The sequence below is a fragment of the Daldinia loculata genome (assembly GCF_022478755.1).
Source record: "Daldinia loculata strain CBS 113971 unplaced genomic scaffold F4817scaffold_58, whole genome shotgun sequence".
NCBI lineage: Eukaryota > Fungi > Ascomycota > Sordariomycetes > Xylariales > Hypoxylaceae > Daldinia > Daldinia loculata.
The window spans coordinates 22,681-47,784 of record NW_026054912.1 but is presented as its reverse complement, the minus strand read 5'-3'; the positions used below and the strand labels follow the sequence as shown (position 1 = coordinate 47,784).

At 47.6% G+C, this 25,104-nt stretch overlaps 6 protein-coding genes across 6 annotated transcripts; 5 read left to right on the top strand and 1 right to left on the bottom strand.

The window, feature by feature from the left end:
• Positions 1-128: 128 nt before the first annotated feature.
• F4817DRAFT_232591 (nitrate reductase [NADPH]) lies at positions 129-3,073 on the bottom strand. The gene is made up of 2 exons (XM_049298942.1): positions 1,147-3,073; positions 129-1,093 (listed from the first exon to the last, which is right to left on the bottom strand). Exons 1-2 carry the CDS (start codon positions 2,942-2,944, stop codon positions 186-188), a joined length of 2,706 nt encoding a protein of 901 aa, XP_049155627.1. The 5' UTR covers positions 2,945-3,073; the 3' UTR covers positions 129-185.
• A 2,497-nt stretch (positions 3,074-5,570) lies between these two features.
• F4817DRAFT_361134 (ARM repeat-containing protein) lies at positions 5,571-9,634 on the top strand (the record flags this gene model as incomplete). The annotated part of the gene is made up of 8 exons (XM_049306363.1): positions 5,571-5,589; positions 5,649-5,693; positions 5,745-7,795; positions 7,850-8,141; positions 8,194-8,348; positions 8,401-8,709; positions 8,779-9,084; positions 9,143-9,634. The coding sequence occupies 8 exons, from the start codon at positions 5,571-5,573 to the stop codon at positions 9,632-9,634; spliced, it is 3,669 nt and encodes a 1,222-aa protein (XP_049155626.1).
• A 5,042-nt stretch (positions 9,635-14,676) lies between these two features.
• On the top strand, positions 14,677-17,252 carry F4817DRAFT_319302 (glycosyltransferase family 2 protein; the record flags this gene model as incomplete). The annotated part of the gene is made up of 3 exons (XM_049301045.1): positions 14,677-14,715; positions 14,790-14,956; positions 15,005-17,252. The coding sequence occupies 3 exons, from the start codon at positions 14,677-14,679 to the stop codon at positions 17,250-17,252; spliced, it is 2,454 nt and encodes an 817-aa protein (XP_049155625.1).
• Positions 17,253-17,788: 536 nt separating this feature from the next.
• Positions 17,789-19,804, top strand: F4817DRAFT_348218 (BAR domain-containing protein). Its single transcript, XM_049304658.1, has 6 exons — positions 17,789-18,022; positions 18,127-18,208; positions 18,272-18,354; positions 18,416-19,010; positions 19,067-19,198; positions 19,259-19,804. Exons 1-6 carry the CDS (start codon positions 17,988-17,990, stop codon positions 19,292-19,294), a joined length of 963 nt encoding a protein of 320 aa, XP_049155624.1. The 5' UTR covers positions 17,789-17,987; the 3' UTR covers positions 19,295-19,804.
• Positions 19,805-21,250: 1,446 nt separating this feature from the next.
• Positions 21,251-22,721, top strand: F4817DRAFT_348215 (ETC complex I subunit conserved region-domain-containing protein). Its single transcript, XM_049304657.1, has 3 exons — positions 21,251-21,949; positions 22,061-22,165; positions 22,237-22,721. The coding sequence occupies exons 1-3, from the start codon at positions 21,378-21,380 to the stop codon at positions 22,301-22,303; spliced, it is 744 nt and encodes a 247-aa protein (XP_049155623.1). The 5' UTR covers positions 21,251-21,377; the 3' UTR covers positions 22,304-22,721.
• Positions 22,722-23,145: 424 nt separating this feature from the next.
• On the top strand, positions 23,146-24,763 carry F4817DRAFT_367963 (uncharacterized protein). Its single transcript, XM_049307191.1, has one exon. The coding sequence runs from the start codon at positions 23,269-23,271 to the stop codon at positions 24,676-24,678; it is 1,410 nt and encodes a 469-aa protein (XP_049155622.1). The 5' UTR covers positions 23,146-23,268; the 3' UTR covers positions 24,679-24,763.
• Positions 24,764-25,104: the final 341 nt, after the last annotated feature.

Below are 25,104 nucleotides of genomic sequence, written 5' to 3'. Positions count from 1 at the left end.
TTCTTTACGCTTAAACGTCGACTATACTCCATAATATTCATCGATTCCATCGTATATTAACATACGTCATCGTCCAAAATTTACACCAAAGGAATACTCTATAAACACGAGAATATATCTATCTATCTATTTATTTATATATATATATATATAGGAAGTATGCTTATATACACGTTATGAGGCGTTTAGAAGAACAGCATATCCTCGTCCCTCCAGCCCAAATCCTTCAAAATAGAGTGGACACTCTTCTCAAGTGATTCGGGTCCGCAAATAAGTACTAAATCCTCGCTATTGGTGCTCTTAGAAGAGCCTATTTCCCTCTCGAGGAGCTCCTTGTTTATCCGGCCCCTGAGACCAGCCCACGACGGCCCAGGCTGACTAAGCGTATATAATAAGCGGCACTTAGAGTCGTTGCCGATGACCATATTGTCGATATCGGCCTTGCAAAGGATATCCTGTTCGATACGGTTGCCATCAATAACCAGGCACGTAGTAGGGTCCTCCCGATCCGTTAACACGGCGCGGAGAACTTGGAATATCGGTGTGATTCCAGACCCGCCGCAGATCATGATAAACCGGCCGACCTTCCGTTGCTGCCCCTGAATCGAACATAGGCCCCGGCCGAGGTATTCGAATTTTCCCACCGGGCCTTTAAAGTCGACAAAGTGGCCGATGGGGATTGTGTCTAACGCCTGCGTCATTTTGCCGCCTTTTCTTCCCGGTGTATCGTAATAAATCTTGATGAGAACGTGTAGCTTTCCTTTCTCCGTAGTCTCTGAAATAGGTGTGTATGATCGTATGATAGCCTCACGTGTAACCGGGTCGCGCAACCGCATCATCAAGTGCTGGCCTATAGGAAGGCCTGAAGTCTGGTTGACATGCTCGAGATCGAAGGTAAAGATCTTAGTATCGTCTGATATCTTCGTTTTGGCAGATAAAATAGCTTTCTTCCATGTCTTAAATTGCAAGAACGTTGCTCGTGGTGCTGATGTTGGGTCAGGGGCTACATCTCCATCAGCTAAAGCAGTCCGCGAAGACCCATCGAGTGAGCCAATGTGATAATCCACAAGCATCGCCTTGGCATTCTCGCTGTCTATCAATACGTAAGCTTTAATCCTCAATTTTAATAAGGGCTTGTAGACTTACGAATAGCAAGAAACTCTTCGCTAGCATTCTGTCCGGCGGCACCGATGATCGAAGCCGCTCCTCCGGGATGCCCTTCCAGGAATTTCGTCCCATCGTAAACCTGGCCGTTGACCACAAACCATGGCTCGTTTTCGCCATCATGTTTCTTCAGCTCATCGATGCCAATTATTCGAGTTATATCCTTATTAGTCATGCAAATCTCTTTAGCCCGCTCTTCTTTGGCGGAACTCTCTTCCTCGCCAGATATCCTTTCTCCCCAGTACCCATTAGAAAGATTTCCTCCGTTCTTCTTAACTCGTTCCATCCAACCACCTGGAATCAACGCCGGCTGGGTTGGATGCTCAAATCGTAGCGAATGGCCTTCCTTATGTATAACGACTCGGAACCATGGGTTATTCATCATGCCCAAAACACTCCAGTACATATCCCGCGGTTGAACCATCATAGATTCATCCATAGCCCGTACTAGAATATCATCTGCTGTCTGCAGTTGCGATACTGGAATATCCAAGTACCAAAAACACCAACAGAAGCAGGCTTCCCTCCAGGACATGTCTAGTCGCCCACCAAATAGCTCTTCCCCCTCAGGCGCAAGTCGATATTCATCTTCGGGGTACGAAATATTAGCAAGCATCCAAGATTTCCCCTTGTCGAGAGTTATTTCGACCCTGGTAACTCTCTTGCCCCCTCCGGCGTAAGCATAACCCCGAACTCGATAGCTTTGAACGTTCCCCGTCAATGACAGTTTTTCTTCATGTGCTGGATAGCAAGTGGCACTATTTGTGTTTAGATCGTAGATAGCATAACGTTCGTCTCTCCAAGCGTCCGGCATATCGGCACTCATCTCAGGGGTGATCATTGTGGGTAACACTCTATTATCATAGATATGATACCAATTATCACTAGGCGCCGCTGTAACGATGATCCTCTTTAACCACTTCACACTCCGGCCTCCAATCTGTCCTGGGACAATGACCCGAAGAGGTTTCCCATGGTCAGGAGAAAGCGGTTCGCCATTCATCTTGTGAGCAACCATGATTCCACGATTAGGATCCATAGCCCAATTCATTTTGACACATGTCCCATAGTAGCCATTGGGTAATTTATCGGCTCCTTCGAAGCATACATACTTCGCTCCGCGCTTCGGTCTTGCCGCTTTTAGTAGATCGCCAATCACAACTCCAGTCCATAGCGCTGTCGATAAACCCGCCGCCCCCCAAGAGAAACCCTTTGTTTTCCTTACCATGTTCTGCTCCTTTCTCCTGTTGCCTGCGCATACGAGAGTAACCGGGTAGGTTACTTGCTCGTATTCCCGGATAAGCTGTGTAAGGCTCATTTTAATAGGTGTTTCCACCATGCCTTCTATCGTAAACTCCCAGTCCATAATCTCCGAGTCTTCTACTCGAGGCACTGCTCCATGGTTGCGGACGTAATGGAGATCTTTCGTTGTTATGAAACCCTCGTTGAAGAGTTCACTTAATGGCGCCTCGACATTGAAGGGATGGACGCCTGTAAGGCGGATTAACCGAGGATCTCTAACAACATGATGATCTGGAGTCCTGAGATCCTCCGCCAACACGTTATTATCAGATCTACTTCGCGGTGGGAGGGGGTATATTCGAGAAATTTCAGGTTCCGATTCGTCGACATTGCGTGGCAGCGTCTGGATCTCAAAATCACTACTGGTACTTGACTCTCTTCTCGAGCTACTTTGCGTCGCCGGTGGAGACGGGGGATATCGAAGTAGATGCGCTGTAGGTGGTCGCTGGCTCTCGACAGGTAGATTTAAAATTTCCATTGTATGTGATGAAATGTGAGTTGGGGTTAATACAGAGGTATTAGAACGCTGATGTTGGTTATAGGATATATGTCATCATGCATGCAAAGCTCCTACGTAAGACAAGATATTCCTACACTGGGCTTCAAATCTTCCGAGAAAGGGGTAATATGACCCGACACTTAGAACTAGAGATAAACATATACGATAGAGATAGATGAAACTAAATTTCGTAAATGAAGAGCAATACAAAAATAAGTAAAGAGCGATAATGCTCCATCAAAATATGCATCTCCATTTTGAGGCATTGTGTCCATAATGATGAACGAAAGTGATTGACCATCGGTCCACCAGGTCGACTACTTGATCAAGGATTTCTGTCCCCGGTTCGCGATTAGGGGCGCAAGAGAGCAACTCCGGCTTTTTACCATCCATCGATATGCAGACAACCGCCTCGGAGACGGGCCGGCTAGAAACCGTGACAATAACGGTATAGTAATGATATATCGTCAGAACCTAGAAGTGGCTTACACAGGCACTGCAGATAGGAGTGTTTCGAGCACTCTAAGTTAGTTATCGGATCCGGGATATTTGAAGCGAGGAGATGCATAAGTCAGTCGAGGAAATCCCCGCGGATGTGTTCAACAGAGATATTTGACGCAGCCTGGGCCTTATCAGAAGCAATTGGGTTTCCTTAGCAATATTGACGATGACAGCGAATCATGACCAATGATAAGGGTGACAACTTTGGCAGTCAGCGGAGATATGAAAATCGCCTAGACTAGACGGGTAGACTGGGTTACCTAGGCATCACCTCGTGCCCCATCAAAACTATCCGCTAGCTTATGTGGAATAGGAAGCCTTCAAAACGAAGGGGATAAGACGCTTCGTGCTTTACCCACATTGGATTCCTAGCGCAGGATTCTGGTCCAACACACCAGAGTCATCTATCAGGTGGTTGCGGTGACGTGATGTCAACAGCGATACATCGTAAACAGGAACGAATAAGCCGATGAACCGACATAGTGTATTAATGAAAGGGGTGAGGAGGCGCGAAGATCAAGAACCGAAAGCCCCAGTTTATCGGTACTCGCCCCGAAGAAAAACATTCGGATAATCGATCTGGAGTTTTATAGATTAAGTTGGGTAGTTTTAAGGACGTCGATTTCCGCCTGTATACAGAAAACATGGAAGACAGGTGTTTCGTCCTCGCTCCAGAAGAATCCATCGTAAACAGGCTCAGTCTGTCCACTTCCGGGATATAATGGTAGTTAGCCGTCCTTATAGAGAGTAGCAATCCCTTAAAAATAGTATTAATTTAAGTATCATTAGTAAAGCCGAACTCCTTGAATAGGTGATGAGTATTATGTATTAGACCCTAGAACATCGCGTCGTATTACCATCTCGGAGTAATGAAGGTCAAGAAAGGTTATAAAGAGTATACCTTTTAATAAAGTAGTTAAACCGAATAAATCAATGCAAATTCCATACGAACTAACAAAATAAACAATGAAAAGACTTGACTTATTTTGGATATTTTGGATGGAAGATGTAGATGATAGGGTCAGGTAGAGAGAGTTAACTTTAGAATTGAAGATTAAAAGATGTGTGTGTGAACTTCAAATGAGATGTACATGTATGCCCCATGCATTAGGTAGGTGGTCTTACCTTACATATATGCACATAATTGATGTATTATCAACGTCAAGTACATGTACCTAAGGTAGACGCAATTTGCCTTAGGCATGATTTGCATGCATGGATATGTGATGTAGATACCTCTTTATGTACTGCGTTTGATTGAACTTGAAGATTTCAGCTCTCTTGATTGAAGGCAGGTAGTACCTAAATGTGCATTTAGGTACCTCTTTAGGTACTTATTCTAGGCCTATTAGGGAATCTTCACAGATGCTCTAGGCTGTCCAGGGCATCAGACAGCCCTAATTGTGCAACAGCGTTCCTGCATCTTTGCGTCCTTTCGTCCTGTGTCCCTCCCTGTTTGTCTTACTTTTTAAGTGTAGGTACCTAGGTACCTACCTATGTACATATGGAAGTTTAAGCCTTGGCATGGGCTTACTGTGTGGACACTGGCTGACTGGGCAAGCTGCACGCGAGGCTGAACTCTCAAGCATCTACTGCACACTCTGCCCCGCCAAAGTTACCCTCTAAAGCAACCAAAACGGCCTGTGATTCCCCGAGATTTTCGCGGAATCCAAAGAAAGTCCAGTGCGCCGTCCTTTCATTGGATAATTTGGAACGACATCATTCACAGATACGCCTCTATTCATCACTAAGTCTTAGTCCTTTGACTTTCACCGTCGCAACACTACCAACCTTTCAATAAACCGCATTGACTATATAACCTTCCCGTCTAAATTCTTCACTGTCCTGTTCAGGATCGACTCACTCGATAAAGAGCAACCATTCCGCAAAGCGCAATCTGCAATCTGCAATCTATCCCGGCAATTGCTTTGCTTCCTTTGCGCAGGGCAGACTTGTGCTGACTTGTCTACCGATGCCCACCAAGCCTAATTCCCCGCGTCGCTTCCTCTTCCGGGGGCGATATATCCCTTAGCAGGATTACCGCCGTGGCGAATGTAGCAATTGGGTTATCAAGCAATCTAAATACTACGAAAGGCTGTCCGACATGGACCGCCTGCGAAAACGTTAGTCTTCACATCATCCCACTGACCATTATATGCCTTGACTAACACTTGATTTTTAGGCGAGTTGCTCTCGCTCAACCAGCGTGCATGGGATGGTGAACTAGGTATTATTTGCTCCTGAGCTCACTAATTGTAAGACTACTAACGCCAGGTAGACGTCCTCCCCGTTAGCCCGCCTCTCGACCCTTCTCTAAGGAAGAACACTGCCTTTATCAAGCGATTGCGAACTGCTATCACTCCTGCGACTTTGAATACGTTTCTGCAAGATATACGAACCCTAAGTCTCACCAAATATTTATCCGAGATTATTTCAGCGTGCTACGAAGGACTAAGCAAGCTTAAGACTCCCGGGGAAATCGATGCGGCTGTCGAGATTGTTAGCGCCCTCCATCAACGATTTGGCCCTTCCGAGTTTACCGAGTATTTAGGATGGCTGCTTGGCAAGGGAATGGCTACGCCAGATAAGAGCCTATTAAAGTCACTGGCCCCTGAGGTTCGCGAAAAGGAAGAGAAGGAACGTCTTGTCCGACAACGAGCTCTTCTAAGAGTGATTACCGAACTATGGCTTGTGGGTGTCCTACGAACCCTTGACGATGTTAAACCAGATGATGCCACACGTAGTGCCAACGGAAAGAATGCTGAGTTGAAGATTAAATCGACCAGTTCTACTAAGGGTGGTGGGGCTGAGCCATTTCCTCTTGAAGTACTTAAGGATCTTCTAGGCTATGATCGAGAGCATGTGAATTTGCCCCTTTTAGTTATTTTCGTAAAATCCTTCGGTTGGGATATCCTAGGAGTTAAATCCGCCGGATCAGAAGGCCGCAAGACTGTGGAAGAAGATGGTGCCACTAAATCTACAGAAAATCACCCTGAGCGAACCGAAGGTCAAGAAGAAGCTGGCGAAGCCGATTCTGATGACCCTCCGTTTGCTAGCTCTGAGCTGCGTGAGCGGTTCAGAAACATCCTAAAACGCTATTTTGATGATGTCAAGGCCCATCTCGTGCGGGATCAAAAAAACATTGTTACGCAGCGTGGCAGGAACTCAGAGGCATACGTCAAGTCTGGTGAAGTATTCGAGGATCGCCAAGCCAACTTTGAGCGACAGCTAAAAGCTCAAGAACGCCTAGTCAGCAATGCTCAAGTTATAGCAGATGCAATTGGTGCCGAGATGCCAGATCTAAAGGAAACTGGCGATGGTTTCTCGGCCACCAATGGTGCTATCGGCTTAGTCAAGACCGGCGAGTATCTTCGCGGGCAAAGTGAAGGTGCAGGTATCTGGGAAGACGAGGATGAGCGCCGCTTCTATGAAAACTTAGTGGATCTGAAAGGCAAGGTACCTGGTATACTGCTTGAGGATGGCAAGAAAAAGAAATCCGATACGGACGAGCAGGTTGGCAAGAGAGCTGAATCCACTGAAGCTACAGAGCCATCTAAGCCTTCGGACGTAAACGACGATCAGTCAACCGCGATCGCCAATAAGACCATTGGCGCGCAGGTAGACGTACTACTAACTCGACTACCAGAGCTTACGCATAAAGATGTGGTCGACCAAGTGGCTATCGACTTCTGTTTCCTGAACTCCAAGGCATCCAGAAACCGCCTTATCAAGGGGCTTACCGAAGTGCCCAAGGGTCGGACGGATCTCCTGCCGTTTTGGTCCCGTCTCATAGCTACGCTTGGCCGATATATGCCTGACGTCCCTAAAGGCGTAGTGGAGTATCTTGATGCGGAGTTTCGCAGTCTCCAGCGGCGAAAGGAGAAGGATTTTCTCGGACAAGTGCGATTGAGCAATATTCGATACTTGGCTGAACTCACGAAGTTCGGTATCGTGCCCGAGCATGTCGTTTTTCATTGCTTGAAAGTTAGCCTTGACGATTTCTCCAGGATGAATATCGAGATTATCTGCAACCTCCTAGAGAATTGTGGCAGGTATCTGCTCCGCAACGCTGATACTTCGCCTCGCATGGCAACCTTCCTAGAGACTCTCCAGCGCAAGAAGTCTGTGCAGCATATCGGTCAGCCAGAACGTATGCTTATTGAGAATGCAATATATTACGTCGATCCACCGGAGAGAGCTTCGATTCAGCAAAAGGAGCGAACTCCTACCGAGTTGTTCATCCGCAAACTCATTTATATTGACTTAACGAAGCGTAATTATACCAAGGTCCTTAAGCAGATCCGTCGACTCCATTGGGAAGAGTCTGAGGTACGAAGGAAAATCTATATTCTTGTGAAGAACATTCGTTAATTTATAGAGCAGGTAGTAGCTATCCTCACGAAGGTGTTTTCAAGGCCTGCCAAGGTCAAGTACGGCAGTATTCATATCCTTGCAATACTGCTCAGCGCTATCTACCGCTATCACCCAGATTTTACGGTTACGGTGATCGATAACGTTATTGAATCTGTGATATTCGGGCTAGAACAGAATGACTTCAAGTTCAACCAGAGGCGCATTGCAGAAGTGAAGTACTTGGGTGAGCTCTATAACTACCGGATGTTAGAGCACCCCGTGATCTTCGACACAATGTATAAGATTATGACATTTGGTTACAGTAAGTAACACCTGCGAGTGCAAATAATACGGAACGAACTAACTTCGCTTAGACGGCGTACCTGTCCCAGGCCGGTTTAACCCTTTCGATTTACCTGATGACTACTTCAGAATTCGCTTGGTAGCTACGATGCTTGAGACTTGTGGCATGTTCTTCAACCGAGGCGCTGCAGGGAAGAAGCTCGACTACTTCTTATCATTTTTACAGGTTCGTCTATCCCAGCATCAATAGAGGTAGACCCAAGTTAACAGTCTCATAGTACTACATATACACAAAGCAGCCTCTCCCTATGGACATTGAGTTCATTGTCCAGGACACTTTCTCTCTCACTAGACCGCAGTGGAAGCTGGCAACCACTCTAGAGGAAGCCACTAAAGCGTTCCAACTTGCAGTGGCGCAGGACCAGAAGAATGCCGGCCTAGACAAAGGCGTCGATCAAGATGAGGCTTCTAGTGATGCTTCTTCTGAAGATGAAGGCGATGGTGGCGATGGTGATGGTGATGGTGACATCGTGCTCCCCGAGGCTGACGGGGATGACTCGGAACTCGACGACGATGATGTTTTTGAGGTATATCCCGCCAATTCTACTCTTTGTAACTATTGGGGAGTTTCCGCTAATCATTCCTGGTTTGGTCAGGACGCGGAGACCCAGCTGCACTCTCCCCAGGACGAGTCGGAAGAGGAGGCCATAGTAGTGACGAGGAAAGCCGAAGAGGTTGATCCCGAAGACGAAGCGGATTTTGAACGTGAGTACGCAAAGATGATGGCTGAGAGTTTAGAATCCCGTAAATTCGATCGTAAACCGCTATTCGATGTTCCGCTACCGGTCCGGCCCAAAACTCGCGATGTTTCCTCGACTACAGACACAGATGGTGCAAATGGAGAGAGTGCACCCAGCACAATGGCCTTCTCTCTGTTAACAAAGAAAGGCAATCGTCAACAGGTATATCTTATTTTACAATTAACCCGCTTCTAAACACTCTAAGTACTAATGCTCACAGACACGAACCGTCGCACTTCCTTCGGATTCGACCTTTGCAGTTGCCATGAAGACGCAGCAGCAAGCGGAACGGGAGGAACAACAACGCATCAAAAACCTAGTGCTAAACTATGACCTTCGCGAGAATGAAGATCCTGATGGTGATACTCTTTTGACCCCACTCAATCCCAACAGAAATATTCACACTTCTATTCATTCAGGTCACGACAAGCCGTCTTCGTACTACACCAGCCGCTCAGATAAGTCCGGCAAAGAGCGTGGCGGACAACGCGTCCGTAGGTTACAACTCAGTGATGTTGATTGGTATGGAAACTCCAAAGACCAGAAGGTCGAACAAAATGATTCAAACTACAAGGGCTCACTTGCCGGCACTACCTCTGAAAGGGAATCAGCTCCAGACCGAGTGGATGGAAGCAGTATGAGCAAGCGTCATAATTCCCCAACAGATTCCCGATCCCGCCGACCAAATCGGCGAGGCCGTGGAAAGCGCTAAAGACTTACAAGATACCCAAGATACCTATGAATGAACGCTGATCAATACGGCTATTTTCACGAATTTAGGACTTGATTTTTGCCATTGATCGATCCGAACGAATCATACACTACTCATTTGAGCATTGCGGTAGGGAGATTTGATGTCTCCTGGTTATGCACATGTCTCATGCGGAAGATACAATCTTCGGTGGGAGCATAATATATTCCTCGACGCAAGACTTGAGGCGGAAGTCTCATAATCTGAGGCCATGTTAGTCTCATAATAGAGGCGCTCATCACGACGAACCTGTCGATGTTAATGAAGTTAACACGTCCAAGTCGCCGACAACAGAAGGCCGACAAAGGGGGGAGACAGCCCGAGGACTTGAGGATGCATGCCAACAAAGGGGATCGGGGAAGTAGTTGTTGCTTTGATGGCCATCCGGTCCTTCCCGGGTGGTCCGTTTTTTTGGCACGAACCAATTAGGTTCTAATGCCCAACTTCGTCCCGCAAGCCATCTTACGATGGACAACAAACCTGCGGATAGACTGGCGAACTTGCAGATTGCTCCTATGGCGCTAGCCATCGCGCTGCTTTTTGTTCTATGTATGCTGATTTATAGCTAAAGTCACTCATTTTACACTGACTTGAAATCTGCAACAAGACGCAGATGATTTATGTATATTCTTCACTCGCGATTACAACTTAGTTAGTACCTAGGTAAGATTGCCATTGCGGCTCGGTGTAAATGCCATGATAAGCCTTATACAAATCGATGTTTTCCGTACTATTTTCACTGATCCATGATCTCCTCAAGTGAAATTAGTAACCAATTTCAAAGTGCATCACTCTTAGTACATTCTCTGACCTCTTCAAACTCAGACAGCATATCGACAGGGGCTAATAGAATGCCTACAGTATTGTCTAGAAACTATAAATACAATTCTTCAATTGTTTACTAGGACTTACATTTATTGTAATGATAAGGTATCATTGAATTGATTGATAGGATCATTATTCATTTGCTGAATGTTGGGGGCAGATCCCCCTGAGACAGACATACCAGAATTCCCTTCAGCTTCTATTATATATTTTCTGAAAACTGCAAAGGGAGATGCCGAAATCTGTACCTTTTTCTCAGCTTCCATGATTAGGGTTACACGACATAGGGGCCATTCCTGACTGGTCATGACGGCGGCTCGTATTTGAGGCTTGGCGACGCAGCTCTTGCAGCTGGAATCGATAGGTCAGAGACCAAATAGTGATGGCCAGAAATCGTGCATATCGTTATTGGAACTAGAAGAAGGTCATTGAACCACAAACCTGCGCCAAAGCACGTCATGCAAGTAGCATTTCAGGATCGCGTTCCCTTCCATCTTTACCCGAGAGTCCAGGAGTCTTAGAACCCGCATGGTCAGTCAGAACTATTAGTTTCTGAGCACTTTTGACTGCAGCAGAATGCATCGTATTTGCTTGGCAACATCCGTCACGTCAAGTCTCAACCAACCTATTCTTCTTCCCCCTTTCTTTTCACGCCTCTAGTTTCCAGTCACCCGGCTGACGGGCAAAGCGGCAAGCCTGGTCGTTTAATTCCCACCAATTGTGCAGTTTTGGCTATTTTGCAAATCGGGCATCAGACCCTAGGCAGGAAGATGGAAAATAGCACGGCCGGCAGCTGTTCCTAGCTAGGGCCCGTGGCGAACTTTTCAGATACCCAAGTTAAGTTTTTTTTTCCCGGCCAGATGGGGGCCCACGCACTCGGGACAACGCGATCACGAACTTGGCTACATGGAATTGCAAATAGCTGCATATGCTCTATTTAATAGTCTCGCTTGCACCCGAACGCCACGGATCCATATTGTCTTACGACTAGTAGGTAGTTTCCGTTAGTCACTCTGCTCGACACTTGACAGGGCCGACGGGCTATGAACCATCGAGCGGGATGTCGGATAAACCGGTTGATGTCGGTTGGTTGGAAAGCCGTGCTGGGGCTGGGATCTCGCAGCCCATGGGACGGCAGGTAATTAACCAATGAGATGCCGCCGCATGCTCCCCAGAAAATTTTATATTGGCGAGAGCTTTTTTTTTTGGTTTGGTTTGGTTTGGTTGTTTTCTCCTGCCCCTTCGCGACTGCTACCTTCTGCAGTATTAATTTATTGTTCTCGTGGAATTGATATTGCAGCTTACGTGTGTGCGCATGGATCTTGGATGGAACCCTACGAGAGATCTAGGCAATGAGATGCGAAGGGGAGAGTGAATGTTGTATTGAGATGGTGTATTATAGCTCTATATACAGGTACTTAGGTACTATACAATAAGGTAGGTAGGTACGCCTTCTGAGCTACATGACATAGAATACCTATAGTGTTGATATAGGAAGGTTCATCGCACACCGGAGATCTCGGCTTTACCCCACAACCCCGACCGCAGTTTTGATATGTCCTGTTGAGGTTATGACAGTAACAGTGCTCCCTTATGTAGTCCCCCCTTCAGCGCTTAAGAAAGTTTCGTTTTGCACTTTCCGCTCGTTCCTAGTGGGGTCTGGGCGTAACGTGGCAGGTCAACTTTCACCCTTGCAAGGAAACATTCAAGGATTCGCTTAGATCGACCATTAGCGCGACCTCCCTTTTCGCCTAGACTGAGGTAAGCTTTAAAGTCCACTACGCGACACTACGCTGTGTCCATTTTAAGCCGCGTGTGACGTTTTAATCATCTCCATTTAGCGCCCGGATTTAACGTTTCTTTCTATCCCATCGTATACTCCATGCATGTAAGTTGTTGATCTTTCACCTGCCATTGCTTTGCCTTAAAAGTTCAAGCTACCTACCTGTCATCTGCCATGAAGCAATCGTGCAACAGCTTCAAACCGAATTATACAGTCCGTAATATCCGTGCTCCCGTACGACACTCGTATTGATAGTACCTAACCTACCTAACATATCCCAATTCTTCAACTCCTCATCACGTCACTTGAGTTGCAACTTAGGTGCCTTCAAGTTATTGATGGATCCATCCTAACCTATCGATCGGATAATTTAAATGCAACTAATAAGTTGGGTTAGCCTCGCAATACATACAGCACAGCACGCCTTGTTTCTATAAACAGCATTGTGGAGAGAAGAAAAAGAAACAAGCAAGCAAACTGAAATATTAATTGCTTGCTAAACGGCCCGGTACGTAGCCGCCATATTGACGGGCTAGCACTAGCACTACTGGCTAAAGTGATCGAGTGTAGGTATCTTTAATCCACTTATTATTTACAGAAAGACCACGCAGCCTAGCTTATTTGACTGATTGGATATTCTATACAGCTTACGCCTTATGGTGTTTTTCATTTTCCCGTCATTTTTCTTGCCCTCCTCTCAACACGATCGTGGTTGTTGTTGTAAGTACATCTCATATAGCTACGATCTGAAAGAGCACTCTAGGTACATACATATTACCTGTGTGTAGGTGTAAGTGCAATATTCACATGTGTTAGCTTTAGCTTCAATGTTTCAATATTCAGAGGCAGGTACAAGTGTATCATATGATCTAATACAACATTGAAGTAATCACGTAAGATGTAGGTAGGTACGTTCAAGTATAAACATACCTTTTAAGTTTACTATCAGTCTTACTCTCCTTCTTTCTCTAGCTGAACTAACTTTATCTCAATTTCTATAAAATTGCTAAGACTTCTTTCTCTTCTTATTCTTATGTTTATGTAAATATCCATAGCCGCCAAATACGCAAATGCTCCGAGGCGATTTCATCTGCCGTGCATGGGGTCAATGGGATCAACGGTAAGCTTGCTATATCCCTGCAACCCATTCGGCTTTCTAGACGTTTGTTTTCTATTCCCGTTTTCCTTCTTCCTCAGTTGCGGTCGACGCGGCCTACAATGGAAGCGTCCGACCTAGCCAGGTTTAGAGACCAGAGGCCAGACATCGAATGCTCATCGTCACACTCTCTTACATCGACCGCGTCTATGCTTACTTGCTGTCGTACGCAACCGCAACCGCATTCTAGCCAACTTCACCATCTTCCGTATTATACCCTGCGAGTCGAGGAATATCTAGACCAGGCGGCACGCTGGGGGTAGTGTCCCCATACCTGCAGTTCGCCTGCAGGTCCCGCTGACCACCGGCCATTGTGCCCTTCCGCCAAGCTCCCAGTCCAGATCGGAGCCATCGCCCAACTAATATACATAAGAGCTTACTGACCTTATAGCCCAGCTATCCGTATTCCCTACCCGGTGAGCGCTCATTATCCATTTAAACCGCTTCGACGCCTAGTACCTAAGCTACTCTGCTTGGTATCGTCGATGAGGACAGCGACTATATTCGTTCATTCTCACTTACCATAAGTCCTTCCTTCGTCCATCTATATGTAACCCCTATTCTATACACCAGCGACAATTCGAAACAATACCGGAAACTTCTTCTGTATACATGATGGAAACTTTCTTGATATATTAATCATCGTACTACACCGGACTTTTCAAAGTGCTGCTGGGATTTGAATAGCAAAATTTGCGATCCGAGAAGGCACCGGAGGTAGCGAGTGGACAGGACAGCTCAGCCGATTGTTACGCATTCCCAAGCCCATCTCTATCGTCTACGGATTATCGTGGCACTCGCCTTGTCCGTTGGGACCAATTACCTGGTCAGCCCATCCCTCAGCCAACAATAGGAGGTGCCGCCACCTCATCTCGAGGTCTAGGATACACCATATATCATTACCAGATCATCACAACACATCCCTCGTTATACGGGATATAGAAACGCAGCTTACCTCGTGTCTTTTTTCAACTCCCACAGAACAGGGCGAGGGAACCCCCTTGCATCCTGCTGCGGGTAGCCGCAAATAAACATTTTGGTGTAACCGCAACCCGTCACCACTGAGCCTTTTTTTTCGAAAGTGAAAACGATGCTTGCATGAGAAGCGAGCCACACCCCAAGCCTTTATCCGAACTTGAAAACTAGACGTGACAGAATTCATTTATCTTACAAAATCCCCCAGCCATTTCTCATTCCTCGGCCTAGAACCGATCGACAACCTACACGATCAGTTCTATGATGGCGCGAGACATCACGGAAACATGGCCGGTCCACGAGGTAAGAAGCTCCGTACCTAGTACATAGTACAAAATTATTAGCTTTTCGGGTAGTGTGATAACAGTTATTTTCAGATAATTTACACCGCGATCGTGGGCGTTCTCATGTTAGCGGCCCTTCTCGAGTGGTTTCTGTGGTTATCTGCATTTCTGTATTGCTTGGTCAAAGTTTTCCAAAAGGCAGAGCACTGGACAATTAGGGTGCTAGCGATCGCCGTCGGTTTCTTGTTCACCGGGCTTCGGTATGTGTATAGAGCCCCCCAATTTTACTGTTGCTAACAAAACAATAGCTTCATCTTCTTGCCTATTATGGTCGTAACTCTACCTCTCCCTAGCCAGATAACCCAGTACTGGCCACCCAATATGGTCGACATTCTTCAGTGGTTCGCATTCTGGAGCTTTGCGGGATTACTAACCGTTCCGTGGCTTTTCTGCGTTTACCAGCTTGTCACCCATCAACTCGGGAGGAGGAAACGTGTTAAAGAAGTATTGGATGAGGTCTCTGCACCCAAAGTCGTCATTGTTATGCCTTGCTACAAGGAGGATCCGGAAGTCCTCGTTACAGCTATCAACTCCGTTGTGGACTGCGATTACCCCCCTTCGTGCATTCACGTATTTCTCTCGTTCGATGGAGACCAGGAGGACGAATTGTATCTCAACACGATCGAGAAACTTGGTGTTCCTCTTACGTTAGAATCGTACCCTAAGAGTATTGATGTTTCATACCGATCAGCTCGAATTACGGTCTCACGTTTTCCTCACGGTGGAAAGCGCCACTGTCAAAAGTCGACATTTAAACTCATCGACAAAGTCTATAAAGAGTACCTCAAGCGGAACGATAACCTATTCATTCTCTTCATCGACTCGGACTGCATACTGGATAGGGTCTGTCTGCAAAACTTCGTATACGACATGGAACTTAGCCCGGGGAACAGCAGGGACATGTTGGCCATGACGGGTGTCATCACCTCGACGACGAGGAAGCATAGTATCATCACCTTGCTCCAAGATATGGAATACATCCACGGCCAGCTGTTTGAAAGGACTGTAGAGTCAGGATGTGGTGCGGTCACTTGCTTACCAGGGGCCCTGACCATGTTGCGATTCTCTGCATTCCGAAGAATGGCCAAATACTACTTTGCCGACAAAGCTGAACAGTGCGAGGACCTATTTGACTTTGCGAAAAGCCATTTGGGCGAAGATCGATGGCTTACCCATCTTTTCATGATTGGGGCCAAGAAGCGGTACCAGATTCAGATGTGTACTTCGGCGTTTTGTAAAACGGAAGCAGTGCAGACCGTTAAGTCGCTGATTAAGCAACGGCGGAGATGGTTCCTTGGGTTCATCACGAACGAAGTCTGCATGTTGACCGACTGGCGTCTCTGGAAACGATACCCAATCTTGCTCGTGGTGCGATTCATGCAGAATACGATACGAACGACGGCCTTGCTCTTCTTCATCATGATGCTCTCGATAATGACGACAACTATGAGGATTGATCAGCTTCCCGTCGGATTCATTGCTATTTCTCTCGGCCTGAACTGGCTGATGATGATTTACTTTGGCTTAAAGCTAAAGCGTTTTAAGATTTGGCTCTACCCAATAATGTTCATCCTTAACCCCTTTTTCAATTGGTACTATATGGTCTACGGCATATTTACTGCTGGCCAGAGAACTTGGGGCGGACCCCGTGCGGACGCTGCTACTGCAGATGCGAATACGACGGTGCAGCAAGCTGTCGAGCAGGCTGAGCAGACAGGAGACGATCTCAACGTCGTTCCGGAGACCTTCATCCTAGCAGCCGAGGTGCAAAGACAAAGAAGCAAAGGTAAAGAGACTAGTACCGTTCAAAGATCCAAAAGCAACGTGCTACCTCCGGAGAAGATCGAGGGTAAATTTGCGGCCCCCGAGAAAAAGGCAAACGGATTCTACGCATACCCTGAAGAGTCGACGTTCAGCTTCAATACCCCAGAGGGCTCCGGTTCACGTTATGTTCTTCGCGATCGTGATTCGGTAGAGAGTTTCTTAACTACTGGAAACAACTCGATCTATTTGCCCCGGCGGGTGGAAAGTATTATGGGAGATGAGGACCGGAAGAAGTACCAAATGGCACAAGCCAGCCAGTATAACCAGTTTGTCGAAAAGTCAAAGAAGTTCGCTATACCTCCGCCAGGTCAAGTATACGAATTCTCCGATGTTGAACTTGAAAAAAGAGGCTGGGACGTTAAGGTACCGGAAGGCGGCCAACCCGAACGCTATAAAGACGACTGCAACGACAGCAGCCCCGAATCCTCTTCATCTCGCGCACCTTCTCCCGGTCCCTTGTCGTCCCTACTCGCCGGTCAAGATTCGTCACGAACTCCAGCTCAGGATCTCGGTGTACCCGGGGGGCATCATCAACGGCGTAATAGGAATGGGGGGAGTCCTCTCGGGCGAGATATCTCAACACACACGCCCGCGGCCAATGCCGATGAGGATGAGGAAGAGAGACCTAGTTCGGGGCGCAAGAAGTCGCGTAGACCGAATGGACATAAATAGGGGATAATCTCAATATAATAAATTATCACATTTAGAAATAGGCCTCGGCGGGCGGGTTGCATTATGGTGGCAGTTTTGGAACTTACATGATAGAAGGCGTTTAACCAAGAGACAGTAAATAATTTACAGCGCTGTGCAATAAGGTAGGCTACATGCGTGTTTTTGGGAACATGTAGTATTGTTCTCGTCTATTGCTATAAGGTGAGATGATATGTTACGTAGGTAGTTGTCAAAATAAATAAAGTTGTACTAAACTTGGACTTCAGTATCTTGGTATGCCAATGTGACTGTTCATTACCTATAGCAAGAAGGGGGAAGTAATGAATGGCATAGTTAATATAGAAACTATAACTTACATCACGAGTCTATAAGTGCATGGCAGCTGCGTCATTGCCGATTCCTTGAATTAGCACATGTTTCGCATGTACTTCGTAGGGGTGGACGTAAAAAGCTCACGTGTCAGAGAACACCTAGTACGGTAGTTAGCGTGACTGCCGCCAGCTGACAATCGGTACTATGCCCCTGACAAAGCCAGCAAATGGTAATCCGTAAACCGATTAAGTTAGGCAGTTGATTACGCCAAACTCGAATGTGCCTTCGTAAGTTGAATGTCGAATCTGCAACACTTTGAAACTTCTCTTAAGTCTATTATTGATTTTCTGGCACCCGAACCTCGAGCGAATAACCTAACCGACACCTTTTTTTATACTGTTTTTACGTCCTTCAACCGCCAATATGGACAATTTTAAGGCTTTTGGTAGCAGCTTGAGGTACGATACACAGCTACACATATACACACCCGATATCACATATAATACCGTCGTGAAGGTATCTGCATTATGCTGGCTATAGGTAGATGCTGATATCATGCTAGCTCTATTGGCTCTCAGATTACCCCCTTCGCCACCCGTACTTTTCAGTACACCAAGGAGCAGCTTGGCCAGGCCGAGGATAAGGTACGTTTTTAATGCTCAGGTGGGGGTGTTGACGATTGTGGTTAACAATGCCTTTCACTATAGACCCAACTCCCTCCCGATTATATCGACCTCGAAAAGCGAGTGGATGCCCTAAAGCAAGTCCATCAGAAGATGCTTGCAGTGACGTACGTACACATCTTGTAATGCGCTAAATACTTGCAGCTAACGTACTTGGATTTACCATAGCTCGCAATACTCACACGAACCTTACGACTACCCTAACAATCTCAAGGAGAGCTTTTCGGATCTTGGCCGTACCGTCAGCGAGAAGGTCCAGCTCCTCTCCGCTGCTACCACCCCCGCCGAAGCTCAGGCCGCCTTGACCGCACCCCCCACCGCAAAGCCCCAGCCCAAGACCTTCTCCCACGCCATCGCCCGAGCCAGCTTAGCAAGTTCCCAGATCCTACACCAGCAACACACCGGCGCCGGCGAGGACCCTCTCGCGACCGCGCTCGAGAAGTATGCGCTGGTTAGCGAGCGACTGGGCGAGGCCCGCCTTGCGCAGGACGCACAGATCCAGAGCCATTACCTGGCTGGCTGGAACACTACTCTGAACACCAACCTGATGTTCGCAACACGTGCGCGCAAGAACGTCGAGAAGGCGCGCTTGACCCTTGACTCGGTCAAGGCCCGTGTTAAGGGCAATACCTGGAAGATCGGACAGCAGCCGCGCGAAGATCACCACGCCGAGGAGCTGAGCGCCGAGGCCCAGGAGGAGATTGAGAAGGCCGAGGACGAATTCGTCACTCAGACCGAAGAAGCTGTGAGCGTCATGAAGAACGTAAGTTATATTTGAGTTGTGGCTTTTGTGGTTTCTTGGCTAATTTGAATTCGCAGGTTCTGGATACTCCTGAGCCTCTTCGCAACCTTGCTGAGCTCGTCGCTGCCCAGCTCGAGTACCACAAGAAGGCCGCCGAGATCTTGAGCGAGCTTTCTCCTGTCATTGAGGGTCTCCAGGTTGAGCAGGAGGTTAGTTAATGGCGTCATTTTTGAACCATTACCTACGTTAGAGCTAACATGCCATTGCAGGCTAACTACCGCAAGAGCCGCGAGAGCGCTTCGTAGATGATTGATACCCGCAAACCTCATAAATACGACGGAACATGTCCGTCGTAGGAGTTTGCAAAACCGGACGGGACCGGGCTACTCTAGAAGCCTACAAGGACGGTGGCAGATCTGTCAGGATTCTATTTCTTTTTCCTTTTTTTGCTGCTTGATCTGACATGTTGCGTGTTTGAGCAAGTGTGATATAGACGAGAGTGAAGCAATCAAAGGAATTTCGCTAGCGGAATTCCTTGATGCTTTGTTTTCTGCTTCCGTTTGGGAGACGCTTAATTGAGACGATTTTTGCAAATATGAAGGTCGTACGTATGATACTCGTGATACTTGTGGCCTAGTAGGGTGACGATGTGAGACTACACTGGCTCCCTATTTTATTGATGGAATCGCGGTGGATAGATTATTGTTCTCGTGTTGGGACCTAGGTAGGCCTAGGTAGGTAAACTAGCAGTTCAGATCACATGCACCATATGCGACACAATATTCGATCAGGTGGAATCCTCTACGAGATATACCCGAACTTGGTGTTGCTGGTATGATAATAAGTTATCATATGAGTGGCTTATTCTACTCAGATACATAGGTAAGTAGGTAGGTATGTTATAAAACCTACACGATTGGCGAAATAAAAACGATGGCACAATAACATGCAGAACTTAAATGGTGACTATTCGACTTTAATGAGTCTAGGATAACAGGTAAGGTCTAGTCACGATATACGGGTGTAGTTCTGGTAGCAAGCCTTGCTGTCAATAGTACGCGTAAACAGCGCGCCGAAAGCAGTGCTCCAAAATCAAACATCAAGACTTAACCAGCATTCCAGCCATCAATGGAGCAGAGATAAAATCAGACCAGTTCTATGGAACTGCATTGCGAAAATCCAACCCGACTACGCGAGCTCCAGTCTACAAGGTCATCTTCCTCATGGCAGTGCACAAGGCACCGCTCACAATGAAAACAAATTTCTTTTCGCAAAGAGAAGAGAACAAAAATTGCGCCCGCTACGATCCACGAGGGATAATAGAAGAGGGTCGACTCCGCGCTGTGCAATGCAGGTCTTCCCCCTTAAGGGCCCTCATGCTTGAGCGAGGGTCCTTCGAACAAGGTAAGTATGAAGAAGAAAAAGGGAAAAGAAAATCCTAAGAGCGGGAGGGGAGACGTTTCTTTTGTACTGGGAATTTGGGCGGTGAGGGTGGTTGGGGCGGCAGAATATTAGTGGGGTGGGTACCTAGGAAGGAGGTAGGTGCGTATTGCTGCAAGAGCAATGGGAAAGTCCTGGCAGAACAGCCCAAACCATGGCGGAAGTTGAGCCCAAAGGCTAACCGGATTGGGTAGGAGGGATGTTGGTCCCAAACCGATGTGCTTTGGGCTCAACTTCTACTTCATCACTGCTATATTCACCAATGTAAATGAATATATTTCTACATATTACCTTGCAGCTAAATTGCATGATTGGAAAAGTATAATCAGTTGTTAAGTACTTAACTAATTAATTAATTGCGAAGTGAAATGGAAAAGTAAAGCGAAGAAAGAAAAGGCAAGTTAACCTGGTAATTGATCAAGAATTCGTATGAGGTGCGTCGCAAGGTAAGGGATTTAAAGACTGTGGTGCGCTATAATTATAGGGGATTTGGTGCATGCAGCGCTTTATTCTAAGGATTTAAAGCATTGAAGTTCAGGCCAAAGTGAAAGATTGCTTTGGGCCAACTAAGTGACGGTCCAAATATTGCCGAATCTGGTTAGCCTTTGGGGTCAACTTCAGATGTCCTTTGGTCCCAAAGCCATCACTTGCTTTGGGGTCAGGTAACAGGCCCGTAAATTGCCTGTTTTATCCAATGTGCTTTGGGGCCAAAGCAAGAGCATAGCAGGTTGGATAAGGGCATATCGGGTACTTAATAATTCGATAAATCTCATTGGACAATATCATGTGACCTTAAGCTCTGACGTTTTCGAGCTGTAAACCTCTCACAAGAATACCGAGGTGCTTTACACCAGAAAATCGAATTCCACTAATTCCACTAATTGGGCTGAACTTCCCTTTCCAATTCCTACCCCATTTCGTCGAAGCAGCTAACGACAACTGCGCACGATGCGGCGGACACTCCGACTCTTCGCGGCCGTCAAGCCCGCGCGGTACCTCGAGGCCGGCGCCCCGACGGGCCTCACGGGCCTCTTCACCCACAGCTCGCCGCGCTCCACCCTGCTATACCTATACACGCGCACGCTCGAGAAGCTCCAAGACGTCCCGGAGTCTTCGCTCTACCGCCAGTCCGTCGAAGCCCTAACCAAGCACCGACTCGCCATCGTCGAAGCCGCCGAGCCCCCGGGCCACGCCGAGTGGGCGGCGCGCGCGCGCAAGATCGCCGAGGCGAACCCGTCCCGCTTCGGCGTGGCGACGGCCGGTGCCAATCAATCTGCCGAGGGGTCCTTTGCGCTGCAGGTCACATCGGGCGGCAAGCTGTTTGTGCACCGCTCGGAGCCGGCGCCTAGCGATGACCGGTACGAGGAGTGGAATGGGGAGAGGGACGAGGGGCCTGGGTCGGAGGGGCTGAAGGGGGCGGAGGAGCGCGGGGAGCACGAGATGCTGTTTACGCGCGAGCCGACGGATAGCCCGGGTGCTAAGGTTCAGTGGGAGCCGGAGCCGCAGTTGACTGCTGATCAGTGAGTTGCCGTGTTCTACCTACCTACCTACTCTCGTATCTTCGTCTGCGTCGATTTTATATATATATACAGATGAGGCGAGGTGAGGCAGTGCTGACGATAGGGAAATAGGATCGAGGAAATCGAGAGCAAGATCGGAGGCGGCCTGATCGAGGAGGTGTTGCGGGTGGCCGAGAACGAGTTAAAACTTGTGGATATCATGCAAGAAAACAAGGTGTAGGTTTACTCTCTTCCCCTTTCTCTAATTTAATCTAAAGAGAACACGGTATGGCTAATGAAGAGAGCAGATGGGAGGAACTCGAGGAGAAGCCTGCTGAGGGCCAGTGGACCTACTTTGAGCGCGACTCGCAATAGATGGATTCGCATCGCCGAGTTTCTAAGTCCGGTTTAGAAGTTCCGTAAATTGCTTCCGTGCGGTATATCACGGGGCAGGTGTACAGTAGATAAAAGCATGTACATACGGAAGATGGTTCACGTTATTGGACGCTTTTAATGCTACCACCGCATGGATTAGAAATGAAATGTCGTGTCCATCGTCTAAACGTAGGAAAAGATAGTGACTCTCTAGTCTTGGGGAAGCTGTCTTGCTGCGTTTACTTTTGGTTGAGTTTTCTCTTGTCGAGTCTAGCTTAACGAAGAACCCATGTACGTCATGATTCGTTAGGAATGGTAAGACTTTGAATTATTTGAGCTTCGTATGATGAATATCCCGTGGATTTGAGCTAGTAGCCATTCCAGAGCAGATATCTCCGTGATTCAAATATGAGCCTACCATGATATACCTTATAATTTCCTCTAAGGAATAGCTATAAGACCATAATAAGTTAAGTTTGAACACGGCCGGTTTGGGTTTAATTGCCCCAGCAATGTATTAATCAGATACGAAAAGGCAACTCCAAGTTGTACGCACTGATCAAGACTTGGAATAGAATTACGGTCAAAATCATGACATGCCTTCAGAAAGGAAAGGGGGGAGAGTGTGTAAATAAGTAGCCACCACCTAAGCCAGGATTTCCTTAAGACCCATAGCATAACATCGAACTAGCAATTTAAAATATTATTATTAAAAAGGAGATAGTGAAAGGCGACGGCGATGGTGATGATTGGGAATAACAAGCGCTAATGCAAGGGCGGCTCGGCCCGCGAACGCTCTGATAGCGCAGAAGCTCAAAAATATTGGAGTTGACTTTGAGGAACACAACGTTAACAATCTTTTCCAGGACAACCAAAAGTTTGTTAATTTAAGACACTTTACTATTTAATACATGTAGGTAACTACTAAGAAAGAGTATACATAATACTGAAAAAAAAAAACTACCATGGGACCTTTCGCTCTCCCGGTGCCAGGCTATCGCCTCAGTGCACACCACCGCATAAACAAACCTAAGAAAACAGACGATGGGCAAGAAAATGAGGAGGAAGTCTGGGTCGAATCCGAATGGAGCACGCCCTCCTCACGTCTCCCCTCAGACTCCATCAACCCCCTAAGCCACACGCCAGATACCCTTCGGCAATTCGCCGTTGCTGGACTGTCGCCCACAGAGGAGATACCGTCGAAGGCAAACCCCTTGTTCCCGCACAAGCCACTCCAGCCAGAAGGCAAGAGACGCAGGAAGCGCGATGTCAGCAGAGACGATGAAAATGCTACGGAGAAGCGGGATAAGGGTGTTACGTCAAAGCAGCACTCGGAGCGCCTAAAGCATCTAAGCACCTTAACAGCGATCCTGCACCGCTGTCTCGGCGAGGGCGACATCCCACGTGCGAAGCGTGCCTTCGGTTTGCTAGTACAGACCAAGGACGTAGATATCCGACAGGCCGGGCTATGGGCCATAGGCTCCGAGATCCTCATGCGGGACGGCGAGTCAGAAGAAGACCAGCTCAGACATAAACAGGGACGGGACAATGAACTACGTCGCTGGGGCTCCGCCGCCAACGTCGACAAAGTGAAATCTTACTTCGAGACCCTGATCCAGCAACATCCGCACGACCCGCACCGGCCACAACTTACCAGCGCGCTGGACTTCTGGCCCGCGCTCTTCGGCATCGAGGTGTACAATATCGATGCCGAGATGCGGGCTGCGATGCATCATCTGCAACAGCAACAGGATAAAGATCAAGGCCAAGATCAAGATCAAGAAGAAGAGGCGGGGTACGGGTTTGACGTGGACATGGCATATTCAGACGAGACGTTCGAATCGCACAGGGAGCTCCAAGACCAAAGACGACGCGAAGCTATCTACACAGCCCGCGACGAAATACGCACACGCGCGCTAATCGCCGCAGAGGCAGTCGCCAAGCAAATGGACCAAGTGATGGAAAACGCACCGTACGGCGCGCACCGCGGATTATTACGGCTGCGAGCGCATCTAGCGCTGTTCGTGGGGGATTTGTGTCTTCCGGCGCGACTTATGGATGACGACGGCTACGTGTCTAAAGAAGAGAAGAAGAAGAAGAAGCGGATGAAGAAAGGTAAGGGTAAGAATAGCGAGGATGGGCTACGAGCGCGTGCCGAGACGGCGGAAGATCATGCTGCGCTGGTTAGGAGGAGGGATGAGCAGGGTAGGGCGAGGATGTTGTTTCGGAAGGTGTTGGATGGTGGGGGGGAGAGGGAGTTGGAGGGGGAAGGGGGGGCGGATAGTTGGGTATGGAAGTTTGTGGATGAGGGTGAGGATGAGGATGATGATGATGATGATGATGATGATGATGATGGGAGGGGTGATGAGTGGTAGTTAGTTGTATGGTTGTTATTGTCTCTTACAAGGCTCAAGAGTAGATACCCCGAGTAATATAAACCACAAACACTACCTACAGAGGTTTCACGGCATGTCTACCTTCATCTTGTATCAAGATTAGTGCCGAGTAAGCAAGTCATAAGACTAGATGGGATCATCAACGGCCATCAAATCCACGGAGAAAGGGGGTCCTCCTAGGAACATTCCCCAGGCAAAAAATAGATATGTAAGGAGAAGATGGGCAGAAGACATGCAACAACTAAGAGCATGGACCGACGAGTTAAAGGGAACCTAAGGGAGCTGGAGTGTCGGATACGCAGCTATAAACGAGAAGCATCAGATACTTAGATCATTATTCCTATATCACCCTACCTTAATTCATCCCGCCAAACTCCCTCCAAGATCTCGGTGTAGGTAAATAGT